Consider the following 15,148-nt stretch of genomic DNA (forward strand, 5'->3'; position numbering starts at 1 on the left):
AAAAAAATAAAATATGCTTCGTTTGAGAGCCTGTACCAACTTCATGGGAGGGGGGGCAACTTTTCAATGTTTCATTGAAGTTAAACACCTGCCTTCCCCCCCTGCAGAACTCTCCAGCTTTCTCCCAGGGTGGAAAGTCCTGACCTTGAGCCTACAATTGAAGGAGAACTGAAGAAATCCCCTACCTGTGGATCTGAGGATGAAAAAGAGACCCAACGCTTATTGATCCCTGATATTCAAGAGATTCGGGTCAGGTACAAGCTGTGGGCTTTTAGATAGGATTCTGAATGATGGTCCAGAGTCTTTCCAGAGGCCAGAGATGCTACTACTTTTCTGTTCCTTGATACCTCTTCTCTTGGGAAGGAAATCCTTCCAGTGCTGAAGCATATGGCAATTTAGAGTTTAGCATAGTTTCTTCAGAAAAACACTTGGAAGGCTATATTTACACATATTGCAAGCAAGGCGGGAATGCTTCACTGTGGAGAGATCCCCTGAGCCACATGGGCAGGGCCAGTCACACGGATCCTTCTGCCTCAGAGGCAGCACTTCACTCTGCTTAGGGAAGGTCCCTTCCAAGGAGACAGTGTCAAAACCAGATTCCGGGAGACTGTCCCACCAGTCTGCCACTGGCATCTTACTGCCTCTGGAGAAGGCACAAGCCCTAATACACTTCCCAGAAACTTGCAGCTACGGAGGAAGAAGAGAAAGCATAACAGAGAAGAACCTAGGACCAAACTAGTCATTTTAAAGTGATTTTAAAATGTTGTGAGGGCCTGATCAGGATTGGGCCTGCAGTGTGGCACTTTCACAGACATCCTGCACCCTATCAAGTGCCAAAACAGCAGCCGGGGGGGGGGGGCTTTTTCTACACTTTATAAGGCACCAGGGTGGTGGTGGTGGTGGAGAATTAGCACCTCAGCCAGTTGGGTTGAGGCCTTGCAGCATTTTTAAATCACTTGGCAGCATCCCTATGGTGGCCACAAGGATGCCGTTACATCTAGTTTGGACCTTAGAGAAGTGTGCAAACTGGAGTGGGCAGCCAGGTGAATTCCTCTGTACACCTTAACACCACATCACCCACTTGGAAACGGAGGAGGCCAGTGAGATTTTCGCAGAATCCCCCAGGCCTACTGTTATTTTGCAGAGCTGGTCTGGGCAGACATTCTCTGCCCAGGTGGTGGCTTGAATCTGCCTGTCGTGCCTATGAGGAATCTGTGAGCTCCTTTCTGAGCCCCATTTTGAATAGACCTCAGAGGAAACAGGCAAAGAACCTGCTGCCCACAGAAACAAAATCCAATGGAACAGATGTGATGAAGATCCGGGGGGGTCTTCGCCAGTCTTTAAAAGACAAATTACCTGCATGCCCCACTGCAGTCTGAATTGGGGCTTTCTGGGAAAGTTTCCCACTGCCAGGGCAGAAAGGTAGGTCTCATGTTCTCCCTGCCACTCTCATGCAACCTTGTGTCAAAGGTGCAGAGAGAGGATGGGGAGCTTTTAGGGGATAAATAGCCACAGGACAATCTCCAGTTTATTTGTCCCTGAGATCTTCCATAGATTTCTGGTCTAGGCAGTGCAGTCCCTCAGGCTAAGAATGGAAACTGCTCCCCACCCCCACCCCACCCAGATTCTGTGATTAAAAAAAAATATATTGAGAAACAATAAGGGTACAATATCCATCAACTTTCAACAGAGCTTCATCTATAAAGTAACACAAATTAAATAATTAACATTCAATATTATGATAATCATCCAGTTGTCATTACAAAGCTAAAATTAGCTAAGGCATCAGAACCAAAAGGACTTTCGTGTTTGAATATCCATTTCAGAAATGGAGCCCACTTATTAATTACATATGACTCATTGACCTGTACCTCTGAACATTGAATGTCATCGGAAATTTTTTCCATTATAAAATAATCCCACAATTCTGTATACCAAAGATGGATCGTTGGAAGGTTTTTGCCTTTCCACTTTATCGCTATTATGTTTTTTGCTGCAGTGACCATTGTCATAATCAGGTCTTTCTCAAGTTTGGAGACTTTAAAGGTTTCCCATAAATTCAAAAGGATCACCTCAGGGTTCAGTGGAATTACGACATTTGTTATACAAGCGATTTCTGACGCTATTTGCTCCCAAACGACCTTGCATGTCCACGAATTGTGGAAAAAGGTTCCCTTCTGACTGCAGTATTTCCAACAATTGGAAGACGCTAGTGAAGTACAATGAGACAACCTAGCTGGTGTTAAATACCACCTGGACACAACTTTATACGTTTGTAGTTGTAATGGAATCGCTTTGGAAGTATATGCCAGGGCATTCCATATTTTGTGCCATTGATCCTGTGAGAGCTCCTCACCTAAGTCTTTATGCCAGGCACCTTGATAGAAGTGGCAACTAGGATGCTCTGCTTTCAGTAAAATGTTACAGATCTTTGAAATTAGTCCCTTAATAGGAACATTGGCGCGATACAGTAGTTTTTCGAAATCGGTTAACCCCATTCGGATAGGGGGCCTAATGCGTAGCTAATAAATTACTGACTTGCAATCAATTGATAGTAAAGAACTAGAAGTAGCCTTACAGCAAATGAAAAATAACAAATCCCCTGGCCCAGATGGCTACACAGCTGAATTTTATAAATGGTACCGCTCTACTCTAATTCCTTTTCTTTTGGACATATTTAATAATGTTCTAAACACAGGTAAAATTCCAAACACCTGGACCAATGCTAAAATCACTTTACTTCCAAAGAAAGACAGAGACCCAACTAACGTTAAGTCATATAGACCTATAGCACTATTAAACCACGATTCTGTGATTAAGTCATCCAAATTACAGCAGGTTTTCCTTTAAAACTTCTTCTCAATCAGGTTATTTAGCCTCTTTCAAGGATTTCCTCAATGCAACAGAAGCAAATATGACTCTAGCCCTCTTCGAATGTTTGTTGTATTTTCACTAAACTTATGCAGAGGAGGGTTGGATCATTCCCGCTGGTCCTGCCATCCAGTGTCTATGCATTCAGCTAAGCACTGGTAGTCGACCCTTGCGTATGCACACTAACACACACAGAAGCCACCATACATTTAGGACCTACTTTCTGCAGCATTCCTGATCACATGGAGGAGTCTGTGCATGTATGCTTGTGTATATGTAGGGGCTTACTGCAAATGTTCTGTTGAATGTGCCAACATAAGGGGGTAAGGCTAGCAGCCATAATCCTATTCATCTCTACATGCATTGAGTGAACATCTGAAGAGGGCCCCAAATAATCCTAGTCTGACCTCACAGTGGCAGCTCTTTCACATCACAGCAGAAGCACTAGATGTGGCCTCAATTCTGCTTGCCAAGGGAAATGAATCACCCAAAGACCAGCAGCAGGGTCAAAGGAGATTTGAATCCTCTGCCATGATGAAGCATGTGAAAGCATGTTGCTGAAAGTAGGCTGAATCTCACTTCCTATGAGCACCTGTCTCTGCATAACACTAGGGTTTCCCATGCAAAGTGAGATAAAGTAAGCCAAAAACATGTATGCAAAACCACCCTTCAGGAATTCAACTTTTGTGCTGAAAGTCTGAACAGATCGGTGGATCTGGACCTGAGACAAAGGTATCATATCATTTAAAGTGTTTATACTGTTACAAAGTATAATGCCAGTGTTGTCTCCTCTACAGCCCCATTGTCTCCAGGAAAGGCTACCTACATTTCCTGGAGCCCCACACAAATGGCTGGGTGAAACGCTACGTGGTTGTGAGGCGACCTTATGTCTACATCTACAACAGTGACAAGGACTCTGTGGAAAGGGCTGTCCTGAATCTCTCGTCAGCTCAGGTGGAATACAGCGAGGACCAGCAGGCAATGCTGAAAGTAAGAACAAGATTATGGCTCAGAGAGAGCAACAGCTAGAGCCCAAGGCTGATCTAGAAAAGAAAGGGCCACAGCAATGGCTAAAGGGCTGTGAGAATGAGAAGTACAGGGAAAGGAATGACAATAGAAGAATCTAAGGGCCAAATGTATCTTTTAGTTTGGCCCTTAGAAGCGTGACCAGACTTATTGCTAAACAGGCTATACCCAGGCCATCTTTGGTTTCCCCACTACTTTACTCAAGGACTATTTTACCTCATGCTTTTAGTGCTCCATTCCCTTAGCACACAATGGTGCAACCAGTGCTTTCTTTCTGGGGGAACGTGTTGGAACGGAGTTCCGGAACCTCTTTGACAAAATTCATGAGTTTTCAGTATACAGATTGAAAATTTCATTTTCCTCTTGAGAGTTCTGGCACCTCTTTAAAAAAAAAAAAAAAAGCCCTGCTACTAATCAGAACCCATGCTCAATATACATAGAAATACCAAAACATTTTGCAGTTCATGCCAAAGTTTACAATTTTGTCTGCAACAAAACATCCTGTGAGCCTGGAAGGGGTTTGACTTGTCCTTCATATACTTAAATATGGTTCACAGGACATCATTTTTCTCCTTTACACTCAGCCACAGATTATCTTTGCCCTGCTGTTGAGAGATAGAAAACTCTGTCTGTTCCCATGACATTATTGGCACTGCTGTCCTGAGGGGGAACCATAGGAAGAAATTATTTAAGATGGTTAAGATCCTCATCTCTTACACAAATGTTTTAAGTGGGGTCTGAGGACTGATTCACACATTACAAAATCTTTGTGTCCCCCACATAGCTGCCCTGAGGACTTTCAATCAGACATACATTGGCAGTTCCATTCTGGGAACTTAATTCCCAGGGATATGCAGGCCTAGTTCAGGTCAGGACTATAGGTAGTGAGGGGCTTAAACTTTCCACCATGCCAATTTCCTGACCTGAAATATCCCCTGGAAACCACTATTTGCCCCATCGTGGAACCTTCTGTGTACTGATGGCTGCATGTACATTTCCCCGCCAGGACAAATAGCATCCCTCAGAGCCATTTCCAGTTGGGAAGGTGGGGGGGAGGGGACGGAGAGGCTTAAATTCCCTCTCCTCATGCACCACAGTCCTAATCTGAATCATTCCGGTGTGATCCTAGGAATTGAGCTGTGAGCGTGGAACTCGCAAAGCACGCCTGAGCCAAAATCCTTGTGGCAGCAACATGGAGGACATGAGGATGCTGTAACACATGAATTGACCCCAAGGAAAAAACTGAGTGGATACACAATTGAGATAATTTTGTAGGCAGCCCACACATATATGCTGTAGCCAATGCTCCCTCTAAGATGCGGAGTTTTGTGAGCAAAAATTCCACCTTGTGAGCTACTGGCATTAAAGCTGTGAGCGAGCAATTTGGCTACTGCATCAATTAGTTTGCTGTGGAGCCATCCTTCCTGAACCGAGACAAAAATGTGTGAGCCAGAGGCTAACAAACGGTGAGGTAGCTCACACTAACTCAGCTTAGAGGGAACACTGGCTGTAGCTGTGATCATAGCAATCACCTTTACTCCAGGATGGAGGCAGAGGGCTGGCCCTGTTCTGGCTAAAATGGGACACAGAGTTCCATATTTGCAAAATATTGTGTGTGTAAATAGTTATGTATCTGGAGGCAAAGTGTTACATCATGAATAGTCTTAGCCCCAGAGTATAGCTTTGAAACAGAACTAAACATAAATTCTGGGAACATTTGGTTTGGATAGTAATATCTACATTCATTAAAAAAATGTATATGCCCCACTGCACTCTATTTCTGTATTGCTATATTGAATGCTTCACTGTACCATATTTCTATGTTGCGGTTAATCACAATATCTCCCCCCGCCCCCATTTTAGACACCCAACACATTTGCAGTGTGCACAGAGCATCGTGGAATCCTGTTGCAGGCAAGCAATGACAAGGATATGCATGACTGGCTGTATGCATTTAACCCTCTCCTGGCTGGATCAATAAGGTAAATGAATATTTTAACAGCCACCCTTCTGTAGTAAGAGAAAATTCAAGGCAGACAGACAGCTTTGGACTTCGCTGCCCAAAAGGCTCAGCCTTCCTGGTTTGGCTCAGAAGCCTGTTCTGGGTCTCTCTCTGAAGATGGGCTGGAGGTCTGGGGGGTCATTCTGCCTCTACCTTATTCTCCCCTCACCAGCATTAATTTTTTTTTCTTCTCTCATTTTCTTCTGCAGATCCAAACTGTCTAGACGGAGAACAGCCCAGACAAGAATTTAGCCTCAAAATGCCCCCACCCCAACTTTCAAAAAGGATCAAGATAATGGGTGCTCTCTAAAGGTCCCCATCTTAAATTTGGATCACTCCTGTCCTCCATTCCCCCAGAGGCCTGTTCCACAGAGTTCCAGCTCCATCTCGTTACAGCTTCATTGGCCAAACTCAGTCTATGGTACCTTTAAAAGCCTGGCACACCCTGGCTATGATGCATTCTTGTGCACATGTGATCTTCCACCCATCTCTGTATTGGGTGACCTGAGTGACATATGACCAGTAACAAAGCAAGAGCTGTTTAATTATTATTATTATTTATTTTTAAAGCAACATTTTCAAGATGCAGGAATTTGCCTAACCTTGAAGGGTGCAAATCATGTGGAATTATTATTGAGAGGAGATGGAAGCTATAGGGTTGTGTACTGATCATTCATAACTTATTGACATTTTCAAAATTACTTACTAAAGCAAGAAAGAGTAGTATGGGATTATATTTATAAAGTATTTATTTCTATTATGTCACTGAAATGTACATTATGTTTGTTTCTCGTATTTACACACATACATTGTGCTACATCCCATTTTTTTTGTAAAGAAAAAAAGTATAGAAAGCTATCCGGTGGAGCAAAAGGAGAGGGCCCTGTCTGCCACTTTGAGATGTTACTTTTATGATGTTTACATTTGACTGTTTGTTTTTTACAATGTAATCCTATGCAGAGTTAGTCCAGTCGAAATCAATTTGCTTTAAACTGGAGAAACTCAGCATAACATTGCTCTGTTAAGGAGCAATCGTGCAACTTGGAAGTAAGTCCCATGTTATTTCGTGGGTCTTATTTCCACGAAAGCGTTCATAGGACTACAGTCTTAATCACCTTGTCAGTTGTTGTTTTAGTTCAGCCCATGTTCTACTGTGGATGTAACATCCCCCCATCTTTTTTTTTTTTTAAGAAAAGCAGCTTCAGGAGGCTATAATCTGTAGTGAAGTTGCTTATTTCTTTTCCGGGGAGACAAAGTTGCTGGAGGGAGGAAGTTAATTTTGAAAACAGCCCGTGGTGGAAGGATTAAACACCCCTCCCACATCATTCTTCCCCTGATGCTCATAGCCTCCTCAAGCTGCTTTTCATTTTTTTAAAAGTCAGAGGACTGTTGCATGCACTTGTGAGTTACGCATAGTTGGCCTTCAGCATTAAGTCAAGTAGGGTTATTTTGTCAGAGAAAATCACATACTCTTCCCAGTACTTGAATCCAAGTAACAGCAGTCATTGCCCAAATGATTCTGTTTAAAGAAGGGGATTTTAATTATATTTTATTAAAAGGCACTGTTAGGGTTTGGGAAAGGTATGTATATCCTAGATAGGCTGTAAAGGAGACAAAGTCAGAATGAAGAAAGGGCCAAACTAGATATGAACAGGGGATTCATGTATATTTATTCCCATGTCTGATTTTAACAGAAAATGTAACATGGATGGCAGATGCACTAAAGCTGTCCCCTTCCCCTTCCTATCTTGCTGTATTTTTTCCAAGACTGGTTCCAATGCAAACTGAGCCAGGCTGGAAGAAAAAAACACATAGCAATGGACCTAAATTGAGAGAAAAATGTTTTTCCTGTTGTTGTTTTTTAAAGACCTTACAACTTCCCATTTGAACTGACAGGCACATGAAGAAGCCCACAGAGATCACTCCCTTCCTGCCCATATCTACTTTAGTCTTGAGAGGCTCCATCTTTATATTCCTAGTCACCAGACATAGACAGGAAAAAATCAGCCTGTCTCTTCTGCTGTGTACTCTTTTGTCCTCTCCTGCAGGGCTGGGCAAACTCACAGCGGATTCATCAGTATCACATATATACACTAAGATTCTTTCTTGTAGAGCACCAAGATGCTAAGTATGTGTTCTCTCTGGCTAATGAGTAGTACTTGAGATCATGACCAACATTTCTTTAAATAAGTACTTACAAAGAAGGATTGTGTACGCAGATTATGTTGTTTCTTCTGAGCTAGCAGGTTGCTGTAAAAATCCTAAAAGAAACTATTTGAGGGGAGATATTTATCTCTCAGACTATGTCTAGTATGGATAGTTTAGTGAAGACCTGTCTGGGATCAGATGACTCAACATTTCTCCAATCAATCAATCATCCACGCTACTTACATTTTATTTTTTGCCAAAGAGTCTCTTGAGAGAATGGGAACAATATTCAATCCCTTACAGTGGCAAGGAACAAAATAGGTGAGATATGCCTATTGACAGGGGGCAGAAGGGGGGGAGGGATTTGTAACATTTGTCAGTTTCAGATATCTACTTGGAATCCTTGTTGGTTTCAGCCACACTGCCTGTTGCTGGGAAGGGAAAGGTCTGTCCTCAGTTTAAAATTTGCTCAGTGGTGTGCATTCCATCAATGGAGCTTATATTTTCCAAGAATGAATAAGACTCAACATAAAATGTTCAAAACACTGCAAATAATTTTTAAACTACAGAATAAAAGCATTAAAGTAAAAAATGATTTTTTTAAAAAAGACTGCAGAATGGCACAGGCATGAGCATTATGAGTAGTGAAGCGCATTACCATTCAAGTAACCAGCAGTATCAGTTAGAATCCTATAACATACAGCTCCATCCACAAAGTGATTGAAATTGTAATGGTTGCACTATCAGAGAGAAAAACTGTGTTTTCTAAATACTAAATATAAATACATGTAGCATTGGGAAAATACAACACCGCTACAGCTGGGTACAACTTTGAAGCAAGGTCTGGATTTTCCTCAACAAATAAGTAATTGCTGTTCATTACACTTAAATCTGATTTCTTGAAAAGACCCTTTATCATTTTCTTTTACTGGGAAGGGTAGCTTTGAAGTAGATAACAGGAATGTAGGAAGGATAGGTAGGATAGAGCTGGAAGAGTGAGATGTAAATGGACTATTATTTTCTCTGTTGTATCTGATTTTAGCTCTCATTCCAAATATTAAAACACACTGGCACTTCATACTCCTCATTTTTGTGGAATAGTAGTATTCTAAGTGGAATGGTAGAGTCAGAGGGTGAAATTTACCAAAGTGGAAACATGGTAAAATTAAGAATAGCTAATTTCCCTCGGAGCAAATCATTAAGGATGATTTTTGCATCAAAAAGTAACCTCAGCTGCAAAGGTCTGTATTTATCTGTTTTATTCCCCAAAGTTGTTTTTCTTTTAAATTTCAGAGCTCTCTTTTATACATTTTTAACTTGGTTATGTGTCTAAATCCAACTTTAGGCAGAACCATGAGGATTCTGAGTCCTCTCTGTGTATGTGCCTGGATCTTATATCATCTCACACTGATAATGGACCTTATTTTGCACAGGATGGATGCACTCTGGTTTAGTTGTTTCTCATTTTTCCACCTGATTAGTTGTGTTTGTTTGGATCTCTACGTGGTGCCCAGATGAAATGGTCTATGCAGTGTTATTTCTTTTTAATTACATATTGCTTCGAATGTAGTCAGGAAATATGGGTGAAAAGAAGGTGGGAGCCACAAGAATCCCTTCTGCAAAGACTCAGTGGGATGACCAAAGTACCATATTCATATGTAATCTTCAGATAATCCTGCAAGAACCACGGAAAGAAGAAGGGGGTCACTTACAAACTCTATAGAAAAGATCCCAAGCTCAGTTATCTCATTCCCTGGCCAGGAGACAGTTAATGTTTACTTCATTTTTTGGCTGCCATTTCTTTTTTTCCTCCTACATGGCATTCCTTCTGTTCCATTTTGTCTCACAGATCAAAAGGTAGAATGAGTGCTTTCTTCTCTTGCCAGATGTTGTGAACCTAACCTATACACCCATCTTGTGTTCTTAGCTTCTCCTTCAAGAACTCAAGGTTAACAAATTAAATGCTCACAGTCTGAGGCAACTGCTTGTGTATTCAGAGAGGGTTTTCTTTCTATATGTGTTGTCCAGCTTCAAGATGAACATACAAGAGTTTGTCAAGCGATATTTTTATTCCTTTTTGTATCACCTTGATCTACCCTTTCTGTCTGCAAAATGGGGAAAAGGCCTTGGTGGGCAACCCTAATTCACTTCAACTTTCCACCCTGAGGCCAAAGATATAGATATCATTTAACGGATATTAATTGTTGATTCTTGCATTCAACTTAGATCTGGCATTCCCTGAAATAACTGGAAACACTCCCATTGACCTCTTTGAGCACTAGATCAGACTGGCTGACCACAGCACTTTTATGAACACAATTCATGGACATCTAGCAAATAAAAGTCGAAATCCAGATTTTAAAAAATGTCCCGAGTACTTGTTATACTTTAAAGTGTTCCATGTAAATCTGGAGACAATTTAAGGAAAGCATCTGAATTTCTATCTATGGTAAAATAGATTTGAGATATAATCAGAAGAATCTAATTTGTACTCCCCTCTGGACACAGGAAGGCTTTCAGAGTTTGATAAAAGTAGGCCCGGAGATATTTATGCCTTTTGAAGATCTATCCCTGTGGGCTGCTGTTCTTATTATATTGCCTGTTTTCAATTGGGGCTCCAGAAATACAGGCATATATAAAATCCTTAATTCTCAGCCAAAATTAAAATTTTTAACATATTTTATTTATATCCATTTTAAGTCTCTTGGTTGTTACATAATATTGTTGATAATGAATGAAGAAGTCATGTCAGTATCTTTCCTTGGCTGCTTTTCTTTATTGGTTTAGAACAAAAGAAAACAAAAATGTGTCTAATTCCTGCACTGGAAATCAGGAAGGAGGCGTTTGGAAGGGCTGCGTTGTGTGGGGCATGGCTTAGGTCAGCCAACCTGAAGACCATGTTCCTGATGTAGTGCATTGTGGGGCTGAGTCTGATTTCAGTGGTCCATGTTGCTGGGGCCAGCAAACCTGCAGACAACATGACTGGGGTAGGGATCAAAGGCTTGACCCAAAGACCTGAAAGAAAAATCAATGGGAATTCCTAAAACTGGTCTTAAAGTGACTCAAATTTTGATCTTTGAATTCATGGATAGTACCTTATTTATCACCTGCCTACAAACTGCAAACTCTTGCTACTGTGGAGATCCTTAAAGGATTTCTTCCATTAAAACTTTTTGAAGAATAGTTACAGAAGTTAGCAAATTGCAATGTTATTTTTATACTCTTGCATTTCATTTTACTTTGCCTCTTTATTGCTGAGATTACTGATTCATTCATTGCCAAAATATTAAAGCACCAATATATTTGTATGCCAGACCTGGCAATACCTGGGAAGAGACTCCATAAATTTGATTGTTCCTCTCTACTACATTCAACACAGAAAGAATTTTGATACAGAAATCATTAGTTTCAGTTAGAGTTGAGATCTTTGTCAGGAGGAAAAAGGCTGAGTTTCTAAATTACATATATTTGGGGAAATCCTGCAAATAAAGAAACCTATTAAATTCAGCATGATATATTAAAAGAATGAACTTTCAGCTCTGCACTATTTCATAGTACCTTCATGTTGATCCCACCATACTGGTGAAACAAAATGGTATCACAAAAGAGAAGCATGATTTACCTCATCATTATAAAGTTCCATCAAATAAACGTATTGGTTAGTCTAGTCTTCCATAACTGCAGAAGGGTCAAAATTCATTTGTTTACACCCAACTCTCCCTGTTCCATTTAATGAATGAGTGTTAACAAGGAATTCACTCAAAAAAGTGAATCTCTAAATGGTCCTCCCTCTGGTCGTCTCTAAAGGGCCCTCTACCAAAAGGATGACAGATCTTTGTTTGCATGACAAGTATTTGTGTAAATCACTGAAAGCTCTGTGCACACAGATGATAAGAGTAGAAACAGCAGTTAGCCAGGGACTGGGGTGCTTGCTTAACCCTACTGTACAACACGAGACATTGAAATGTCTGATATGCTCTTACTGTCTCTCTGTTGTGTATTTAATGATCTAAATGAAGGATTTCTGTCATTCATGAGTTATGACTCATTATCAAGATCTTAACTGTATAATAAAGGAGGTTGTGGTTACTTTTTATTTTTTTTAAATTAATCTTATTTTGCCTGTGCTTCCATTGTCTAGTTTGTCCACATGAGTTCTTCCTGTGACATCATCTCCAAGTGCTGGGAGACCATTTCTCTTGCTTTGTATATATGTGATTGCTGTGGGCACACCCTTTACCAATGTATAAATAACAATACTGAAGTAACAAGTCTAGTTTTCTTGATGTCTTAAAATAATGAGTGTTGGAAATTAGGGTCTTAAACTGTTTGTGTACACTTAAGGCATTGTTCAGTTAAAGAAATAAATGTGGCATTTATGCAAATACTGGACAGTGCATTCTTGACCTCTTCATTGTTCTCTTAAACAAATTGCCTTGCTAATGAAAATAAAGCAAATCATTCTTTCTAAAGTTCTCCGATTCAGAAATACTACAAAATAGATTGAGATCTTTATATCCATTTTCTTCCCAAATGCCCCCGAAGTGGCTTACAACATCATTCTCCCCTTTCATTTTGGTGGTGGAAAGTGCTGTCACCACAGCCGACTTGCGGTGATCCTATAGGGTTTTCAAGGCAAGAGACGAACAGAAATGATTTGCCATTACCTGCCTCTGCAAAGCAACCCTGGACTTCTTTGGTGGTTTCCGATCCAAGCACTAATAAGAACCAACCCTGCTTAGTTTCTGAAATCTGACAAGACTGTGGTAGCCAGGGCCATACAGGTCAGGGTGTGTGGTAGGGTAGACTAAAAGAAAGTGACTCCAGGTCACTCAATGAGCTTCCCTGGCAGAGTGAAGATTTAAATATGAGTCACCCAGATCTTAGCTTGACACTTTTTCCAGCTCAAAAGAAGCAGTTTCCCTAAAGGATTTTATGTATCAGAATATTCCCCTTCTATCAAAAATGGTCAACTATCAGCCTGTAGATCATCCAAAGTGCATGAGACCATTTGATCTTGTTTGTGTTGATCCACCAAATATTCAAATGTGAAAAATGTTGCCCTCTGGCTGTTTTCAAATACTGCATGCAAGAGACTCTACTACACTGTAATAATTATTTTGTATGTAAACCCTCTTGTGACGGATTGCGCTGTAACAACATGTTTGCGCTGTGTAAACATGTGAAGGGTTGTGAAGCTTAATGCCTCACAGCCCGAGAACCTTGAGTGACAGGCTGCTCAAAGGGATTTGATTGGTTAGTGTCAGTTGAGCAGAAAGACTTCGGAACTGATTGCTGAAGAGAACTCAGTTTGAGTTCTGCCCAGACAAAGAAGAGTTTGTTAGTGTTAAACTGTTCTCAGTCAGTACTAGAGGACTGGGTGGTTGGCAAGGAGGAGTGGGAGGATTGGTGAAGACCCCCATTCGGGCCAGGAAAAGGGATAAATCTTCTAGTAAGAGAAGTGATTACTTACTCAGTTGAAAGGGAGATCGCTCTAAAGAGTGAAGTGATCCCTGGTGTGTTTAGAGAACGAATTTGGGTACTTGGTAGTATATCCCTCCCTTCTGAGACTTGAAAAGTCAGTTAAATTCAAGAAAGTGAACTGGAGTGTTTAGGAAACACTGAAACCAAAACCTCTCATCTCTAAGATTCTAAGACTTCATGAAAAACTTTAAAACTATCACATGCTGAAAATATATGAACTGGAGTTTGTGATTATAATAAATTACCTCAGAGTTATAATTGATTAACCTCAGACATTTTCCCCTTGATTTCACCTGACAGGCTAAAAGGCGCTGACAGGACCTATGGAGGGGTTGGTCTGTGTGTCAAAATATACTTCTGGCTCCTGGGCTGTCTTCTAGAAAACCAAACAGCTCCCCAAAACATATCATTACCTCCTTCCAAGTAATTCTCAAGGCTGGATTAAGACATATTGATACCCTAAATGAAGTCTAGTTTAAGAGGCCCCACAGCATTACTATTTTAGAAATTTAGTAATTTTTTTATATTCAGAAACCCTTGATAATCTGTAGTTTACTTAGCTTGTGAATACACACAGCTGTGGCTATGGAATAGTAACATAAATAGTTCCGAGATGAATTCCCCCCTCACATACATCAGGTATCAGCTGTGTATGGATTACCTGTGGGGAAGAACATAAGAACATAAGAGACGCCAATATTGGATCAGGCCCATCCAGTCTAGAGATGTAAAATTTTCGGAAATTTTGAAGCTCGGAAAAAAACCCGTTTTTTTCCGGAAAAAAGCGGAAATTTTCGGAAAAATTGAAAAAAATGCTACATTAGCATTTCTTTTGTCTTTTCTATATTGAAAGTCATTCTGTTACTTTAGGAACATAAAATATGACTATGGACATTTTTACTTGGCATGAAATTATCACAACTAGCATATTAAAAATATAGTGTATCCAAACAATTATTACAAACAGAATACCCATCCACATGCAAAAACAAAACTGAAACCTTTTTATTTTCTTCTGACAATAGCACCTCCTAAAGAAAGAAATGCATCTTGTTCTTGCATTGGAGAGTTCAGTTTGTAACCTAGGACTTGCTTGTCCTCAGTGCACAGAAATTAGATCAATCTGATACCATATATATATATTTTAGAAATGATTTGGAAAATATTTGAACACCTTGTCTTAAAATATTTTATTCATCATGTTAAAATAAAACGTCCCATAGTCTATTTTATTTTTTCAATTTTTCCAATTTTTCGGGGGGGGGGAAAGGCTTCAGGAAAAAACGGAAAAAAACGGGTTTTTCCGAATTTTTCTGGTTTTTTTCCGGGCTTTCACATCTCTAGTCCAGTCCAACACTCTGTCACACAGTGGCCAAAAATACCAAGTTGCCATCAGGAGGTCTACCAGTGGGGCCAGGACATTATTTATTTATTTATTAATTATTAAATTTATACCCCGCCCTCCCAACAAGGGCTCAGGGCGGCTTACAGATAGGGCACTTTGTGCCAATAAAAACAGAATAAAACCCAATAAAAACAGAATAAAACGAAAACAGAATAAAACATTAGAAGCCCTCCCACTGTTGACCCCCCCAAGCACCAAGAAGACAGAGCATC

General features: G+C 40.4%; 1 protein-coding gene across 1 annotated transcript in view; it reads left to right on the forward strand.

Moving 5' to 3' along the window:
• The window catches only part of KIF1A (kinesin family member 1A), a 128,729-nt gene extending 122,455 nt beyond the window's left edge, over nt 1-6,274 (forward strand). Inside the window, exons 46-49 of the mRNA XM_015426810.1 lie at nt 108-254; nt 3,669-3,861; nt 5,761-5,879; nt 6,109-6,274. Of these exons, the coding sequence (XP_015282296.1) occupies nt 108-254; nt 3,669-3,861; nt 5,761-5,879; nt 6,109-6,151 (502 nt within the window). The 3' untranslated portion in view covers nt 6,152-6,274. The remainder of the gene's footprint in view (nt 1-107; nt 255-3,668; nt 3,862-5,760; nt 5,880-6,108) is intronic.
• The last annotated feature ends 8,874 nt before the right edge of the window (nt 6,275-15,148 follow it).

Source organism: Gekko japonicus, unplaced genomic scaffold, assembly GCF_001447785.1.
Source record: "Gekko japonicus isolate JY-2015 unplaced genomic scaffold, Gekko_japonicus_V1.1 scaffold14, whole genome shotgun sequence".
NCBI lineage: Eukaryota > Metazoa > Chordata > Lepidosauria > Squamata > Gekkonidae > Gekko > Gekko japonicus.